The sequence below is a fragment of the Aspergillus caelatus genome (assembly GCF_009193585.1).
Source record: "Aspergillus caelatus strain CBS 763.97 unplaced genomic scaffold BDV27scaffold_20, whole genome shotgun sequence".
NCBI lineage: Eukaryota > Fungi > Ascomycota > Eurotiomycetes > Eurotiales > Aspergillaceae > Aspergillus > Aspergillus caelatus.
This window is the reverse complement of record NW_022475283.1, coordinates 66983-84401: the sequence shown is the minus strand read 5'-3', so window position 1 is coordinate 84401 and position 17419 is coordinate 66983. Positions and strand designations below refer to the sequence as shown.

Sequence of the window (17419 nt, the reverse complement as noted above, 5' to 3'; positions counted from 1 at the left end):
CCCTCGGTGTTCCTGGTCGTGGGTTTGGTAGGTCAGCTTTGTGGAAACTCTCTCATCGTGCACAGGGTAGCAGTAGGTTTAACAAAGAAAAGTCTTTATACCTTATACTCTACTTTACTCTCTTGTAACACTCAAGGACACTAGTTGTGTTTTGTGTTTTTGACGAAGTATTATAATGGAAAATGCACGGTCTGGAAGATGGAATGATCGTAGTCTAGACCTACATAGATATTCTACTCAGTGTACGGATATCCCCAGAATGAATCGATATGCGTATAAGTATCAATCTTCTTGCTCGATCAAAATCCAATCCTATCCATATATCTTTTATCCTCTCTTTCTTTCTTTTTTTTGAGATATACCAACTCCGGACTATGCAAGGGAAAGACAAATATCACCTCCGAATCAAGGTTGTCAATGTTCACAAGATTAGCTCTTACCCTATTTATATTAGATTTGTTAAGCTTTCCCCCTCATTATGGTCCCTTGTCTATAATTCCAGTTCTAGTAATATCTATACTCTTTTTCTTCTTCTTAGTCTAATATCAAATTAACCAGTTCCAATATTCCATATAGTAATCATTCGGAAGTATACAACCTGTGTCCGGCACAGCCCTAATCCACCTGATTTACGGACAGTATTAAGATCCTGGGATCTGTATTGGACTAACATAACCATAACGTGCAGGATGCATTAGGTCGAAGATACACTCTAAGGGAGCAGCATTAAGGAATGCTATTAAAGGTGGGGTTGTAACTTGTATGCATAAATGTATTGCTACTAGTAGTAATTACCTATGACTCACTGGTCGGTAAAATTCCCATGAAGTCACGTTGTCTAGAACAAGTCTTTTATCTCTTACTCTATACAAGAAAGTTACTTATACTAGTATTTACTTACAAAAGTAGGTCATTTTATAAATAAATAAATATATTTATATATATATTTTTCTTTTATTTTCTTTTTTTTTTTTTCCTGTGTGTGTATGTGTTTCTCCACAGTCTTCGTAAATACATCAAGTCATACTAGAGTCATAGTAAACATAGGAAAAGTATCCTCCAATGAATGTCAAGCAATGTTGAGGGTGTGCGGAGAAGTACAACTAGTAAACTCCATCCAATACCATCGGCTGAAGCCTGAGGTTCGCAGAAAGTAAAAGCTCATGACTCACTCCCTGCATGCATATCCTCTTCCAATCACATCAACTGAAACGTCCAACAGACTAAACTTGCAACTTGTTGTAAGCACCACCTTTTTTATTCATTTTCTTGGATTTTCCCCGTTTGTTTTTGGGTTTTCTGTAAAGGTGTCCTTTCGGACAGCGTAGAGGCAATGTCTTCAAAGTAAGATGGCTAAATCACATAGGAAACCATTCTTTGCGAGGGAAGGAACCCCACTGAAGACGCCAATCGGCGGGAACATCCGTATCAGTTAAGACTGAAGTCGGATGGACACATTGTGCGTGTTATGGATCCGCGCATGAGCTGGGCCCTGCCCGGCTGAATCGTATGTGTGTCTGTGTGCGCAAAGACGACAGAGATCGAATAGCACTGCCTGCAGCACGGCTGTATGGTGGTCCGTATAGAGGTAGACTGAAAAGATAGATCAGAAGCTGGACGGGTGAAAACGCTCAACGGTGGTATTCGGTGGGTCTGTAGATCCGCGAGGACTCCCTGAAGCGTCTGCGCTCCGCTGCGTCAGACTCGTACAGCGAACCCCGGCTGGGTGAGCTCCGGCTGGGTGAGCTACGAGGAGAGGAGTAGACGATGACCCGACGACGCATTGAGTCACGCGGCTCGCGCTCAATGATTTCAGTGTATGGGACAGGTTGCTGTTGGGGACTTGTCGATCGGCGAGGAGGAACGGGGTAAGTCCGGTCGTAGGTGATGATCGGTGATGGTGACCGAGGAGGCTGGACAGCACCCTGTTCTTTGCGGTTCAGGCGCAGACCATCTTCAATGGCGAGGAGCAGTGCGCGTACAGCGCGGCAGTCGCGGGGGATCTTGACGAGAGTCGGCTGGTTGCGCTCACGGTCGAGGGTCGAGTATGACTTTCCGTTCTTGCTGTAAAGGTAGTCGGCAACGTCGACGGCGTATTGGTGTCCACGCTCACAGAGAGAGCGGTCTTCTTTGCGCGCTTTGAGGGGATCCGCGCATCGAGTGCAGTGGCTTGCATGGCGCTCGAAGGCGACCATTACATACTCCTCGTCAGCCTCGAGCTCGCGCACCGGCAAGACGGGATCGACGACATCGACTGGGGCAGGCATCGTGGAAGAACGTCGCAATGACCGTCTTCTACCTGGAGTTTCTTGGTGGACAATCGTATCTCGTATGGGGAAGAGTCGAGGCAGGGTGAGGAAACGAGAAGATCTTCGGGGAGACACTGTGACGAAGTTTGACGGTATAGTTGCGCAACTGGTTGGGAGCGATAGCAGAGGATACAGAAGACTGAGGTGGATTGGCAACAGAGGGGTTTATATTGTATTCAGGAATAGGCAGCAGGAATTATACTGGAAGAATGTGTAGGTATAAAAGTGGATAAGAGGATCAATAACGGTGGGGGGTGAGCAAGATTATATACTAATGAACTTGAAGGAGGCATCCATGTTCAAAAGCATACAAACCAGTACTTAGGATGGGTCTGTGCTATGACCGCACTGATCACAAGAAGACTAGGGTGAACGATCAAAATAAAATAAAATAAAAAATAATAATCATGTTATACCATGAAATTCAATACGATACGAAATTAAATCACAGTGTGGATGGTAGCCTGGCAGATGATGTGCAAGAAGTTGTTTTGAATTTCTTCAGTGATACAGTAACTTAGGGTCCGAAAGGCGGGTGACTCGACGCTAACCTTGAACGAGACCACGAGAGTGGTTCCTAAGGCTCAAACAAGGCACTCTCACTGGCGGGGGACCTGTGGCTGGTGCGTGCAGGCAGTGCTTTTCCTCCATGACCATACCGGTTGATCGCGAGTGTTGCAGAGGGTCTAGGCCATCTGATTGGACCATCCGTATGAACAAGTCGGTCAATCCTCCTTTTCACCCGCATTCTGCCTGGCTCCACACCATTACAACTAGTACCATTGGGGTTAGGGACCCTTGTCTAGATCCCCTCCAAACAACTTGTGGCTTACCCGATTGAGGTGTCGGGGGACACTTCGAGTCATCGTTGCTTGTCTGTCGGAGAAACGATGACGATAGTAGTCTCCGATATCTTTTTGACAAGGATCACTGTGGCTTGAGTGGCTTGACCTTCTCGTGTTCTCCTCTGCCTGCGCCGCACTCACGACATCAATCTCACCCCCAACTGCCACCACTATCTTATGTTCCGTATTACTCTTCTGTAATACCGAAAGAGTTCGCTGCGCTACCACCCCTGGAAATGCAGCCCTGGGCCATTGCATTATTTCCTGCATCTGCATGCCATTAACTTTATCATAATTGTTGGTTGATAACGCCCTTCTACTCCGTGGGGTAAGCAACAGCAACCGCCGAACTGTTCCTCTACGCTCATTTGCTTCGCAGCCGCCGACCACAATCGCGGATGCTTTCTGAGACAGTAGATCGTTTGGAACCATTCTGTTGGTAACCTACAATATCCTGGAACTCCATCTACCTCATCTCGTCTATTTTGGTTCGTTTCGCTTCTGTTCTAAGAATAAGTCGGGACTTAACCGTCCTAACACGAACGATGGATGGGATCACCGGGGCCATATTGATAAGGGGTCGCTAGACCTATTCAGGTTTCAGGGGTCGCGCCGTCTCAGCCTCAGTCTTCCAAGCAGGTACCTTGGAATACGACTCAGCCTCAGCCACAGATGCCACTGGCTATTGTTGCTTCGTTTCGTCTCCCACCATTACGGTTAAGCGCCATATTTGGCTGCACGCAATGTCAGATGCTCACCGTGCATAGGTAATCTCCCGAAATAAATGCACTTGTTCACTTCCACTGATCAGCAAAAGGCCAAGGTTACAAAATTGAATTTCAATTTGACGCGCGCAATGACGTCTAAGCTGTCGAGTTTGTTTCACCCTATCAATCTGGTGTCGCACTTGTCCAGTGGCAGTTTCCTGGTCCACGATCCCCAGTCCTCATCGCGGCGACCAAAATAGAATGTATTGCGACACAAATCGGACTGTTGAATTCTGCCTTGGCTAGTGTCTCGAGAGCCATGAGAACCTTATGACACAGATGGCTAGCGGCACGAGCGCGTAACCCGTGCTTTTCCTTGGAGGGAGGGGTCAAATTCGGAGGATAGGCACTGCTGCCTGTCCCAATGTGACCACTCTGTACTGTAATGGCATTGACCTGTCTGGCCGACCAGGGGTAACTGACGATCACACCAATGGCATCTTCCTCTATGAACATCAATGTTAGGCTGCAAGGCCTAGCTCTTTGAAGGATCGATCACCCTATTTCACCCTTTGCCACTTCTTGGATGAGCCGCTGCAGCCGGTATCAGCTCCAAGCCGGCGGGGAGGCATGGGGCGCTGACTACTATCTACACAGGACAGAACACAACAGCCAACATCATTCGTCACGATATAATTCGGACTACCTGACTGCTTCAACAACTCAAGCCGGGCTAGCTCAATCGGTAGAGCGTGAGACTCTTAGTCATCACGGCATCTCAAGGTTGCGGGTTCGACCCCCGCGTTCGGCTTAACTTTTTGTTCATTGCGAAGAATGCGGTCGAAAATTTTTGGTGGTTCACCATCGGACGGATGACCCTGGGCTCCACTTCGGATAGGATCCACATGCGGCTACAAAAAGCGTAGGCTGCTGCAGAAATAGGCCACCTTGGTCGAATAAGCCTGCAATTCAGGCAACATCTGCTTTTGTAGTACATTTCCCTAGTTATGTAGCGGTTCATCAAGGGTTGCTTCATCCGTCACTTGTAATGTGGGCGTGTTATACGGCGCGACCCGTTTTATACATGCATGGTATGAACTTGTATCCAAATATTTCGTAAACAGTCAACAGATTATTGAAAATCATTGTCTTGAACAGCAGATTAACCTGGCTCCAACAGGTTTCACATATACAACTGTATGACTATACTGAGATTAATGACACCTTTACAATTCAACTGGAACGCAGTCAGAGGCTAATCGCGTAACGAGTAACAAAACAAGCCAACCTGTTAAGTGCCTGACGCGTTACAATTTTCTGTCCTATTATCACTAAGCTCAATAACAACGTAGACCCAATGAACCAACCACTTGATTTATACTAAAGCCAGTACAAACCGCCCGTCCAAGCGACCAAGACTATCAAGGCTGGTTCAAGACAAATTAAAGTAAAGTAGAAGCAACCGTCAACCAGACACCATTGTCCGGGTCATCGGTGATATTTCGATGGATCCAGTCCAGTGTTTCCAGCTGAAGTATCAGTATGACGCGGAGTGCTGACTCGACAGCAGTCTGTTGTTTTATCAGTACTAGAGACGCGTATAAAATCTGGGGTAACCGGACCATTTGAGCTATGAAAAGACTGAGTTCAGTTGCGTGTAACCGTTCTTATTTCGCTTGTTTTATGTTAGTGCTTCAGAAGTCCGCTTGCATAATTGGAGTGAGACTTGTGGACATACATTTGGGTGCGCAGATGTTGTGCATGTCACAGGGACAGCTCTCTGGGCAGTCGTTGTGTCCGGTGCAGATGTTGTGACATCTGTTGAGGACTCTAAACTCCTTCGGAGTAGCAGGACTGGTATCCCGGGAGATGGCTACTGCATTGGCCATGCTGAGGAGGGCAGAAAGGGTGAGGATACTGAACAGATTCATTGTGCTGAGACCAATGTTCTTGATTAGTTAGAGGGTGATAGTGCTTCAAGTGTTAGACAATTTAAGGATGTCGTGAGGAGTTATGAGCTTAGAGAAGGGAGGAGCAAGAGAAGAAGAAATAGTCGACAATTTATAGTGGGTAAATCTTCTAGGGTAAGTTAATAAAAACTCCACATAGATATACTTTCTGTCTAGTCTTTGTACCTTTGTAAAATAGTTAATTTGAGGGTTAATCGCTCTAATAGACGTGCAGAACAAACTCTCTTTTGTTTGTGAATTGTGTTATCATAATGCATGGATCTACAAGTGGTGCCTGACTACCCCGGATTTCGATGAATGCTGTGGTCACAACAAAGAGAATAATTGTGGATATGCACTCAGAAAACTTTGTCCGTAGAACCGAGCTCTAGCCAAAGCCTACTCCACCTATGGAAAGAGTATTTAATGATCGATCACAAAGAGAATCCGACAAACTATCAAGGCCCCGGAACCTTAAACTAGGAATCCCTGTCTTGTGAAACCGGCCGAATAGCGGAATTGTTCCCACTGGCTACATCGTAGCAGGGTATGTTCAATAGACTCAATTAGTATATGCAATGGATTGATATATCCTGGTTATGTATTAGTGGGAAATATTCCCAATTTTCATGTTTGGAAGGCGAAGTTAAGAAACTGCATGAGGGAATAATTTCTATGAAGAATTGACCTGGTGAACTTAAATGCTAGTCAGCTACACCATGTAGTTATACTACAAGAATAATGTGGTGAATGGTAAAGAATGTACAATTACCCAAACTGAACCAATATCTATGTAGGAAACTGGTATTCATAATTATTAGAGCATTGGGTGACCTCTGTACGTACGCCTTGAGTAATTTGTGCTGTTGTCTGGAGAACGTAGTAGTATCTAACTCACTATGAATTCATGCGATAGATCATATCTGACGGGTGCAACCAATTGTCCAACCGCAATTGATTATCGGCTGTCTCGTATTCCCCGAGATTTGTCCGTTATCTCGTCTATTCCACCAACAGATAAACTGCAGCTTGCCGAGTCGTTTATCACCACTGGGCCCTTTGCCGACGCTGTGGGGACTCTGGGGAACGTATCGGTTCTTGACGCCTCTCCCCGCCTTTCTCTTCTTCCTACTACCGATCTACGATTCTGCATGTCATTCATAAATAAGAAGTGTCCGAATTCAACCCCGCACATGCTCCCGCAATGTGACTTCTGTCTTCATTCTGCTCTTTTCACCCGCCCTCACTTGACCGTCTCCCATAATCATGCAAGTAAAAGGTGAGAGACCAAGTAGATCCGTTCGTCCCGTATCGGATTGCGATCAGGGTTCGATGCTAATATCTTCATTAGGAAATAATGGCCTAAAGGCCCTTATCGAGAAGTACCGACCAGACCTAAAGACATTTGAAGAGGTCTATCGCCAGTTGCACAGCTCCCCCGAGCTAGCCTTTCAAGAAGAGAACACATCGGCTATTGCTGCAGATCATCTCAAAAAGTTGGGGTTTGAGGTTCACACACACATTGGTGGATATGGAGTTGCCGGCATTCTCCATAATGGCGATGGGCCAACCGTTCTGCTGCGAGCCGACATGGATGCGCTACCTCTAGAGGAAAAGACTGGCTTGCCGTACGCTAGCAACAAAATCGTCAAAGATAAAGACGGAGTGGAAAGACCGGCAATGCATGCCTGTGGTCACGATACACACGTCGCGAGTCTCATGGCGAGTGCTGAACTTTTACATTCCGCCCGGGATCACTGGTCCGGTACCTTGATCTGCATTTTCCAACCGGCAGAGGAGCTACTGTCCGGCGCAAAAGCGATGATCGAAGATGGGCTGTACGAGAAGATCCCCAAACCAGACGTTGTCCTGTCGCAGCACGTCATGAAGATGAAAACTGGCACAGTCAGTATTCGTTCAGGTCGGCTGCTCACGGCTGCTGATTCGTTCGATGTGCGCATCTATGGGCGCGGTGGACACGGCTCGGCTCCTCAGACATGCATCGATCCCATCGTTATCGGTGCAACAATTGTAACGCGTCTGCAAAGTATCGTCAGCCGCGAAGTGATGCCAGGTGAACTGGCTGTTGTCAGTGTTGGAAGCATCCAAGCCGGCCATGTAGCGAACATTATCCCCGATCAGCTGGATCTCAAGCTTAATGTTCGGACATACGATCCCAAGGTCCGCGACCGCGTTATATCCTCCGTGAAGAGAATTATCGAAGCAGAATGTTTAGCAGGAGGTGCCGTCGAGAAACCTCTTGTTAAGCAGATACTTTCTGCTCCCGCGACTATCAACGATGAGGCTACGGTCAAGGCTCTCCAAAATACATTTAGATCATATTTCGGAGAAAACCTGGTGGAATCAGATCCAGCGACTGCAAGTGAAGACTTCTCTCTTCTTGCGACGGCGGTAGGAGCACCGTATGTGATGTGGACATATGGTGGAGTTGACCCTAAAACATGGGATGATGCTGTGGAGCAGGGTACCACTGATCAGCTACCTAGTAATCACTCCCCATATTTTGCTCCGGTGATTCAACCGACTCTTGGTACTGCAATTGATGGGATCGCTCTTGGAGCACTGACTTTCCTGAAGAGGAACTAAGAGTATGGCAATGCCACACTGAAAGCAAATCAGTGCAGGTTACACGATGATTGCGGCTGTTACTTCTAGATTTGAGCGCTTTTTTTTATTCTCCTGTATATAGTCGCTGCAATGTCCTTCCAAGGCTGTTGAACCGCCAATTACCGGCTTGTCTAAGAAGCCATCAGTTCCAACAACTCGTCCAAAAGCCCTACTCTAGAAGCAAGACAGGCATATCCTGCATCCAAGAAATCTGTCATTATATAGAACTAACTTTTTAAATATGAATCTTAAATCACATTATTCCAAAGCTTCTCCGAGGTATTAAAAACAGCAATCTTAACAATCGACTTTTCTGCAAGGAGCTTCTCTTGACACTCTACCGCTATTGTTAGTTTCCTAAGTGTTGTCGAATTTCACCGAGCGGAGGGGATAATGATTTCCTACTTGATCAACCATTATTTACGAAGGAGCTCCCAATAAAGGTTTGTGCAGCCGCAATGACTTCAGTGTGCAATTTGGAAAAGTGATCATACCTGGGATCGAGGAATTGCCGGAATTTTCGATGGTATCAATAAAAAGCTGAAAGGATGACGACACCGGGCTCCTAGTATAAGCGGGAGTTAATGGTTTTGGTTCATTTTGTTACTGTATTACAATTAAATTGTATTGGAGTCTTGCAAGGGCCTGGGATGAATAAGCTATTTAGTACTAGGCATGCATTTAGAGTTTATAAATGGGCCCAAAGCATCGTCACTTTGGCAGTGACGGTTCCCCGCCAACAAAACTGTACCAAATAGCCTCCTTCCCGCTAATCCCTTATGAAAGGATGACGAGACGAAACACACTTAAACTCATTTGCTAGTATATATTGGCATATGGCCAATGATCAGCGTCTCAAGGCCCGAGTACCTAGGGTACGGGATCCGGAGAGCAAATGCAAGTACAGTATCCCGCGGCCCGTTCTCTTGGTCTCATGTGGCCACTTCCCCACTATACGGCTGTTGCACAGAAAATCAACGCGTGCGACTCGAGATACCATTGAGATCCACTGGATAAGCTTCAAGCGAGCCGCGAAGTTCATAAGAACTGAATGTGGTGCTCGATGATAAAAGCTTATAGGAGACGCTTGACACGTTGTCAGCTATAAAGGGAGGAGTACCGGCGCTTGCACAGCGACCGTTCCAGACTCCGTCCAGAGCACGATCAACAAACAACATACTGAGTACAACATACTGAGTACAGATAGTCGCAATTTGCCAAGACAATTTAAGAAATTGGGAGCGCCATAACGATTGCCTCTTGCAGTCTCCACTCGCGATACAACAACGCATCGGCCGAGAAGGGAATAGCGTGTCCAATGACATCATGTCCTTGGGTTGATCAATGAGATGCTTCTCCCCCTGCAGTCCGTCCAATCCAAAGTTGCAATTCTCAATTGCTCATTGCCAATGTCCAATCAATCGTCTCTGGGCCTTGCTGTTTTACTGCTACTATGGGTCCAGTTCGTACCTAGCCAAACCCATTATCCTCGGATCACATCGTTGCCCGTTCAGCCCCCCTTACCTGCCACATACTAGTACCCAGTGGCAGTGTTGGGCTCTATTTATTATTACGCTATCGCTGGTTTTATTCTATAACCAACCGGTTTTTCTCGTGGACTAGCTTTGCCCCCGTCACTATACATTTCCTAGAAAAACCACCACCAGTGCAGGATGCCCTTGAACACGGTCGCACTTAGTGTGGCCCTCACCCCTGCTGTGATCTCGACATTCTTCTCTCATGTGGGTCGCCATTCTACACTGGGCTTCATTTGGGCTCTTTTTCCTTTTTCCCAAGGGGTGAACTAGCTAACAATGTCTTTCCTTCCAGTATTTGCACCGTAAATCACTCCATCATAAACCAAGCGTCCACATCGAATATGATGAAGGTGTTCGGATATTCCGTGAATTCCTCGCCTACTCGGCCAAGCACTCCGTCGAGGACCTTCAATCCTTCACGAGCCAGAGAGTCCCCAATCCTCACTGGGTGAGGACAGAAATGGTTACCATACCCACTCAATATCTGTCATCTGCCGCAACGGCCCTGATCGACCAATTGGGTCCCAAGGGGTTATCACAGGTTGGAGGGAAAGAGTGGTGGCAATGGCGCGGACTAGAAGATGAATTGAAAGGCGAGTGGGTCGAAATGAGAAATGATTACAATGAGAGAACACGAACTAGAAAGATTCACGGGATTCATCCGAGCCAGAAACGCATTATGTTCTACATACACGGTGGAGCGTATTACTTTGGAAGTTTAGAGACGCATCGGTATCAAATGCAACGTCATGCCAGGAAGCTCAAGGGACGAGTGTTTGCACGGTAGGTTCTAGGTGTTCTGGTTGACTTGTTGTGATCATGCTAATGCCAGTCTAGTGAGTTTGATGATTGCTCCTTGGAGATTTGTTTATTGGAAGAGCGCTGAGTATGTTTGATGCAGCGGCATACCGTCTAGCTCCACAGTTCCCATTTCCTTGCAGCCTGCATGACTGCTTGGCTGCCTACCTTTTCCTTCTGAAAGAACACAAGCCCGAAGAGATCATATTTGCTGGAGATTCTGCCGGCGGAGGAATGGCACTCTCGTACGTTATGCGCACCCGACGAAAGCTTGCATAGCTAACATTGTAAAAGCCTGCTATGTATTCTTCGTGATCAGGGCCTGCCTCTGCCTGCAGGAGCGATCCTGATTTCACCCTGGGTTGACCTCACTCATTCCTTTCCTAGTATAGTGAAGGATAACCCTGGTGATTATATACCACCATACGGTTTCAGGCACAAGCCTTCCGCCGCCTGGCCGCCGCCAAACTCGGATGAAATTGAAGCCATCAAGAAAGGCCTCGGGAAGCGGCCTGCTACCGAAGACGGTACACAAGAGGCGATCCCGCCTACGGGCAGTCAGGCTCAGGAGACAGCTGTCAAGGGTTATTCGGTTCTCGAAAACCCAACGGCCAAAGAATCTATGAATGCAGCGAAGGAGCCTGTTAACCCTAGGATTCTCATTGATGGTAAGACCGTTGAGATCAAGGACCAAATTCATATGTATACGACCAACCAACTCCTATTCCACCCACTCGTTTCTCCTGTTCTACAACCGTCCCTGGGAGGTCTACCGCCTTTGCAGATTTTAAGCGGTGGTGGAGAAATGCTACGAGACGAGCAATTCTACGTTGCTCATAAAGCAGCGAATCCGACTGCTTACCCGCCCAGTGATGCTTTCCTGGACGAGTACGACCCCGAACGTGAAGTGCTACACAAATACCCCGGGACCCACGTCCAGCTTCAAGTTTGGGATGATCTTTGTCATGTTGCGACCACTTTGAGTTTCACTCGCCCAGCGAAATACATGTTTCGATCAATCGCACAGTTTGGAGCATGGGCTCTTGCATGTGCTCAACAAACAGAGATTGAAATTCTGGACGACACGGAGATCTCACCTATATCGTCCGATAGCTCGGAAGACCCAGACAAACCCGCAAATGCGCCTCAATCAGAGAGTTCGAAACAGTCTGTGGCATCTGTCGGGAAGGCTGGCGATCGGTTACCTCCGTTCAAAGAGCGCATGATTCGTCAAAGGGTCGACAAAAGAGGTCATATATATCATTTGGAACCCCAGGCTTCGTATCCTGTCCTTCAAATCCCAAGTACACAAGTCGGGACCATCAATCCAGAACTGGTCAAGAAATGGCTTGCGGCGAAAAAGGAATGGGATGTGAAGTACGCCAAGGACAAGCTTCATGTCCAGCGCCAACGAATTAAAGAGTTGGCCCAGTGCTTCCAACAAGATTTTGTGGGCGAGGTGCCCCCTCCCAGTTCACTGGCGGCGAGAAGGTCTGCCCCTGGAGTCATGCCATCTCGAGGTGGTCGAAAGAGCTACCCTATGACAATGTGGAGCAATTGGGCCAGCAGACATGACGAAAGGAGCCTGCAAAGGGAGCACAAGAAGGAGAAAGAGGGACAATCTAGGAGAACCAGTGTGGAAGCTGGACGTGCCGGAGCTTGCATGAAAGCAACAGACGCTGATAACGGTGTCTCTCCGGATAAAGAACAGGTTAGTCATGCCTAGCAGAAGACCATTGTCGTCGATGCTAAGAAATTATTCAGGATACATCAGACGAGACAAAGAGCTCAGAAACCCGAACCGAGGAAGATGTCTCTCGCAGGCTTGACGATAAGAGTTCCAGTCCTATGATACTCCTGCCCCCATATGACGAGAAGAGGTTCACGGAGGAAAACGCGAGCACGCAAGCACTTTTCCACGCACGAGGAACTATAGCCTCAACTTCCGACCTATCCATGGCCCGAAAGCAACGACCGGTGTCCCAAGCAGGGTCAGGCACTATTCGAAGCGGCATCACATCCCATGTTGCAGATGATACCAGTACTCTCGGAGACAGATCGCTCGCTGTTACCAACACCGGCGTCGATGCCGCTAGTACTCGGGCCGTACGAAACTCTGTCGGAGTCGTGGGCCTGATCAACGATGGTGACTCGGCCTATCGTTCCATTGATTTCTACTCTATACGTCGCGACTCGGGTGACCTTGAGACCACTTCTCTTGGTGAGAGGACGACGGAAGGAGATATCTCTCGCACCGTTTCTCGCCCGGGAATGGCCGACCGGGAGTTTTATAAAACTGCGCAGGAGCACCCTGTAGCTTGATATACATAAATAAAACTGCAAAGCAAAGATTTGAATATACAATATCTGGACATATATGATTTGGAAATACCTGTCATTGTCATTATGTTATCTAATTTTCTTTGAAACTTGAAGATACACTTATTGCCAAAGGTGATGTACATGATGGTACCTCATACACGAACGCCTACCACTTTTCTTTTCATATGTTTGGGAGTCTGGTTGGTCTTTGGATTATATACTCTTTCTGTTTGATACGTCAGTCCCTCAATACCCTGGCTCTGAGCCCCCTTATCCCTGTGTCATATATGGTATCTTATTTTCATTTTGTTTATTATTATTTTTTTTTTAGATAGCTACAATATAGTCCAAAAAGCATGTTGAACACTCACATCCATCAAGGCCTGAGCCGGGTATATAAATTCTTAATATAATACAAAGAAAGCCTGGGCCATACAAGAGATTTTCATTATCCCAATTACCATTCAATCCCAACCTTCCCCGCGACCTTCTCTGCAACATCTAAAAAGGCCTTTCTTCTCACGCTCCGATCCTGACTCTCCTCCGCAACAACCGTAGGCATGCCCCGATCGGCATCTTCGCAGACCCTGGCATCAAGCGGAATATCCCCCAGGAACTCCACCCCCAATCTCTTACACTCTGCCACAACACCCCAGTCCTCCGCTTGGTGAGAATGCCCTGACCCATCAATCTTATCACCATGCGAAAAGATCTTCGTCTGATGCCCACACTGCGGACACGCGAAAAAAGCCATGTTCCTCACCATGCCCAGAACGGGAATATCCATCTTCTGGAACATCCCATATCCCCTTACCGCATCTCGCAAAGCAATATCCTGCGGCGTGGACACGATCACCGCACCGTCAACGATGATCTCTTGGCCAATCGTTAATTGGACGTCCCCTGTACCCGGGGGAAGGTCGAGGAAGAGAACGTCAAGAGGACCCCAGGAGACGGAGTGGAGGAGTTGATGCATTGCTTTCGTAACCATAAGACCGCGCCAGGAGATGGGTGTTGTGTCCATAGGGATTGTGGAGGGGTCTTCGGGGGAGGGTGTCGGTTGTGGGAGGAGGTAGCCCATAGACATTGATTTGAGGCCGTAGTTTGTTAATGGGAGGAGGCAGTTATCTGTGTTTCGGGTGGGATTGTTAGTGTTGATTTTGATTTGGGTAAGATGAGATTGGGAATGCGATGCGCACTTTCATCTAGTCGGGGTTCGCCTGAGAGGTTGAGGAGTGTTGGTATGGATGGCCCGAAGATGTCGGTGTCGAGGATTCCTGTTCTGATTCCGCGGCGTGCGAATGAGAGAGCTAGGTTTACTGTTTTTATTGAGTTAGCATGTTGAGTTCCGTATATACTTCTGAATATATCAAGAGGTGGTAGGTCATGGGTGGATAACCTATATTGAACAGAGTACAGGGCCAATGGGTATGTATATAACGCACCAGCAATCGTAGATTTCCCAACTCCACCCTTAGCAGATGAAACCGCGATAATCTTTTTCACATCGCGAATCTTGCGCTTCTCCGGCAATCCGCGGCGACGAGGGAATGAGGGCGGCGTGCCGGAGCGAGGAAGACCCTAGACAACAATGACATTAGAATCCAACCCGAATTACTCTAGGGTGCAGAAGTACGTACCAGCGGGTTATCATGCTGCAAAGTACGAAAAGTCGAGAAGAATCTCTTCCGTAACATGGCGGAATGCATCATTATGACCTTCTTCAAGGTCGATCGCAAAAGATGTCAACCTTCTTTCTGGCTGATAAATCCACACCCGATGTCATTCATATTGCCGGGAATAAAACCCCCACCGCCGGAATAACATACCCTACAAGCAAGCTCCGCGAGCTATTCGGGGATGTTAATCCGTCACCGCCTACTAACTTTTCTACGGCAGAAAAATAAAAGTTGCTTAAAAAAAATTATCCGCAAACAATATTGATACCGGGACACGCAGGTATATTCAAAATGGGGCCCAAGTCTTTGGCGGAGCAAATTGCTGAATTGGAGGATCCGACTCCGAAAGGTGGGGAATTTTCGGCATTGTGATCTGTGGCGTTGCGACGTTAACCGTTTTTCTTTTTTTTGCGACAGATTTCGATCCGGAGGACTTGGAGCGTGGTGGCTCTGATAGTGAGGATGAGGGTGGTCGCGCCGCTGATTCGAGTGCTGGAAGGGAACATTATCAGGCTGTTGGGTGAGTTTGGGTGTATTATGTTTCTGTGTTGTCAGCGCTAATTGAATATAGCAAGGCGAAGCTTCGCAAGCAGGACCCGGTTGATCTAGGGAAACAATATGCCGGTGCACGGGTTAGCAGAGATGCGCTCGATGCTGATAGCGATGACGATCCATTTAAGGCACGGTCTGGTGATGAGGAGGAGGGTAGCGAGGACGAGGACGAGGACGATCTTGAGCTAGGAAGCGACGAGGACGAGGACATGTCGGAAGAGAGCGATGAGGAGCAACCGCAAAAATCGAAGGCAGCTCAGAAGAAGGGCCATAGCGCAAGGATTGTCGATGACATGAGATCAGATGATTCGGAGGACATTGGGAGCGACGAGGATTCGGAAGATTTCGACGAGGATGATATGGACGATGAGATGCCCTCCGACGAAGACGAAGACGAGGATGAAGAGGAAGAGGATGATGACGAGGAAGACGACGATGAGGAGGAGGAATCTTCTGCTCGTCGTGTGAAGTTCGCAAAACCCGCAAAATCAGATGATCGGGAAGAGCTACGCAGACTGATGGCTTCTGATCAGAAGACCATTACGGCTACCATATCCCAAGCTGCTAAAGCCGATGCAGTCAAAGGAAAGGCTGTTAAGCAGCAGCGTGCGACTTTTGATGCGCTTCTGAACACCCGTATCAAGTTGCAAAAGGGTCTCACCGCGATCAACCAGCTGTCCGTCGCAGCCAAAGAAGAGGAGGACCTCGATGGTGAAGCTATCAAGTCCGCCGAATCCGCCGCCTTAGCTCTCTGGTCTACTCTCGAAGACCTGCGCCTTGCTCTCGCAGACGCGCAGACTCAAGACGAATCGAAGAAGAGGAAACGACCTTCCGCAGTCTCCCCAAGTACATCTACCGCTTCATTGTGGAAGCGCATGGCGGATCTTGAGTCCGACTCAGTTGCCCACCGCCGAACCATCCTTGATAAGTGGTCGCTCAAGGTACGCGGGTCGAATGCTACGATTCCTAACAGTCGTGGAAAACTCCTGGGCTCGGCCGCTAGCGGGCAACAGAGCATTACCGCCGTCCTAGATGCGCAGGTTGCATCTGAAACTGATCGTGCTGCCAAGCGCGCGCGTACAGCGAATGATAGCTCTACTGATGAGGACCAAGAACCTGTCTACGACGATACCGTCTTCTACCAGTCTCTCCTCCGAGACCTTGTTGAGCAGCGCATGTCCTCCTCCGACGCTATTACCAACGGTATCGATACATTGCATATTCAACTGCCTTCTCGCGGTCTTTCTGTTCACCCTGTGACCGGAATGCGCAAGGACAAAGTTAAAAGGGATGTGGATACCCGTGCGTCGAAGGGACGGAAGATGCGCTTTGATGTCCATGAGAAGCTGCAGAACTTTATGGCACCAGAGGATCGAGGTGCATGGACCAGCCATGCCCGGGAGGAGTTCTTTGCTTCTCTCCTCGGAAAGACAGCAAGTGGGATGCTACGAGAGGGTGATGATGAGGATGTTAGTGCTGCTGAAGAAAGTGACTCGGATCGTGAGGAGGGCGGATTGAAGCTTTTCCGGAGCTAGGAATCCGTGAATCTTGTGAAAATGATATGTTAAATTAGTATATACTGTGGCTAGCCTAAAAGGATTTTTAGACATTATTTTTTTTGCTTTTCTTTTTCAGCTGAGTGCCCAGCCCTCGCCATTTGAGCAGAAAGGTAGCGTGAATAAAGTGGTTTCATCCTTGACCACTTTTCCCGGAGTGTATACCCGGATCATTCCCTTTTGCCCTTTAGGAGAAGATGGCGGCCTTGTGATCACCATCGTAAGTTATTGCTCGATTCGAATGGATGACCCAGATTCAAATAGTGTTTATATTCTTCAACGAGGACCCTTCCTTCTACGGGATATCTACCTAGGGTTGGCCATATACGACTGGGACGGGACAAATAACACATAAAACCTGCGACTGTATCGGAAAATCAATAACAATCTCTCTGAACGTAAACTATAGGAAACCATATAGGGACAAAAAGCCGATGATATAATCTACAAAGCCCGAGGAATAGCCAATCCATTTGAGTTAGAGCTTCTTAACCCTAGAATACAGTTTGGTCAATTAATGTCGGTTTATTGAAATG

The 17419-nt window shown here is 47.7% G+C and overlaps 7 protein-coding genes and 1 non-coding gene across 8 annotated transcripts; 4 read left to right on the top strand and 4 right to left on the bottom strand.

The window, feature by feature from the left end:
- Nucleotides 1-979: 979 nt before the first annotated feature.
- BDV27DRAFT_122039 (uncharacterized protein) lies at nucleotides 980-2510 on the bottom strand. Its single transcript, XM_032065523.1, has one exon. It carries the CDS (start codon nucleotides 2265-2267, stop codon nucleotides 1632-1634), a length of 636 nt encoding a protein of 211 aa, XP_031931697.1. The 5' UTR covers nucleotides 2268-2510; the 3' UTR covers nucleotides 980-1631.
- Nucleotides 2511-3316: 806 nt separating this feature from the next.
- On the bottom strand, nucleotides 3317-5046 carry BDV27DRAFT_122038 (uncharacterized protein). Its single transcript, XM_032065522.1, has one exon. The coding sequence runs from the start codon at nucleotides 4375-4377 to the stop codon at nucleotides 4045-4047; it is 333 nt and encodes a 110-aa protein (XP_031931696.1). The 5' UTR covers nucleotides 4378-5046; the 3' UTR covers nucleotides 3317-4044.
- On the top strand, nucleotides 4589-4672 carry BDV27DRAFT_t34. The gene has a single exon. It is a non-coding gene; the product is annotated as a tRNA-Lys (tRNA).
- Nucleotides 5047-5183: 137 nt separating the features above from the next.
- BDV27DRAFT_122036 (uncharacterized protein) lies at nucleotides 5184-5797 on the bottom strand. The gene is made up of 3 exons (XM_032065521.1): nucleotides 5600-5797; nucleotides 5484-5536; nucleotides 5184-5432 (listed from the first exon to the last, which is right to left on the bottom strand). The coding sequence occupies exons 1-2, from the start codon at nucleotides 5790-5792 to the stop codon at nucleotides 5529-5531; spliced, it is 201 nt and encodes a 66-aa protein (XP_031931695.1). The 5' UTR covers nucleotides 5793-5797; the 3' UTR covers nucleotides 5184-5432; nucleotides 5484-5528.
- Nucleotides 5798-6963: 1166 nt separating this feature from the next.
- BDV27DRAFT_122034 (putative zinc metallopeptidase) lies at nucleotides 6964-8690 on the top strand. The gene is made up of 2 exons (XM_032065520.1): nucleotides 6964-7089; nucleotides 7162-8690. The coding sequence occupies exons 1-2, from the start codon at nucleotides 7077-7079 to the stop codon at nucleotides 8415-8417; spliced, it is 1269 nt and encodes a 422-aa protein (XP_031931694.1). The 5' UTR covers nucleotides 6964-7076; the 3' UTR covers nucleotides 8418-8690.
- A 1107-nt stretch (nucleotides 8691-9797) lies between these two features.
- Nucleotides 9798-13096, top strand: BDV27DRAFT_167634 (lipase/esterase family protein; the record flags this gene model as incomplete). The annotated part of the gene is made up of 5 exons (XM_032074547.1): nucleotides 9798-10180; nucleotides 10269-10759; nucleotides 10855-11019; nucleotides 11069-12485; nucleotides 12539-13096. Exons 1-5 carry the CDS (start codon nucleotides 10112-10114, stop codon nucleotides 13094-13096), a joined length of 2700 nt encoding a protein of 899 aa, XP_031931693.1. The 5' UTR covers nucleotides 9798-10111.
- A 360-nt stretch (nucleotides 13097-13456) lies between these two features.
- Nucleotides 13457-14851, bottom strand: BDV27DRAFT_122029 (Mrp/NBP35 family ATP-binding protein). The gene is made up of 4 exons (XM_032065519.1): nucleotides 14737-14851; nucleotides 14542-14677; nucleotides 14296-14415; nucleotides 13457-14224 (listed from the first exon to the last, which is right to left on the bottom strand). Exons 1-4 carry the CDS (start codon nucleotides 14806-14808, stop codon nucleotides 13554-13556), a joined length of 999 nt encoding a protein of 332 aa, XP_031931692.1. The 5' UTR covers nucleotides 14809-14851; the 3' UTR covers nucleotides 13457-13553.
- Nucleotides 14852-15044: 193 nt separating this feature from the next.
- Nucleotides 15045-16895, top strand: BDV27DRAFT_122028 (AATF family protein). Its single transcript, XM_032065518.1, has 3 exons — nucleotides 15045-15124; nucleotides 15193-15295; nucleotides 15347-16895. The coding sequence occupies exons 1-3, from the start codon at nucleotides 15067-15069 to the stop codon at nucleotides 16860-16862; spliced, it is 1677 nt and encodes a 558-aa protein (XP_031931691.1). The 5' UTR covers nucleotides 15045-15066; the 3' UTR covers nucleotides 16863-16895.
- The last annotated feature ends 524 nt before the right edge of the window (nucleotides 16896-17419 follow it).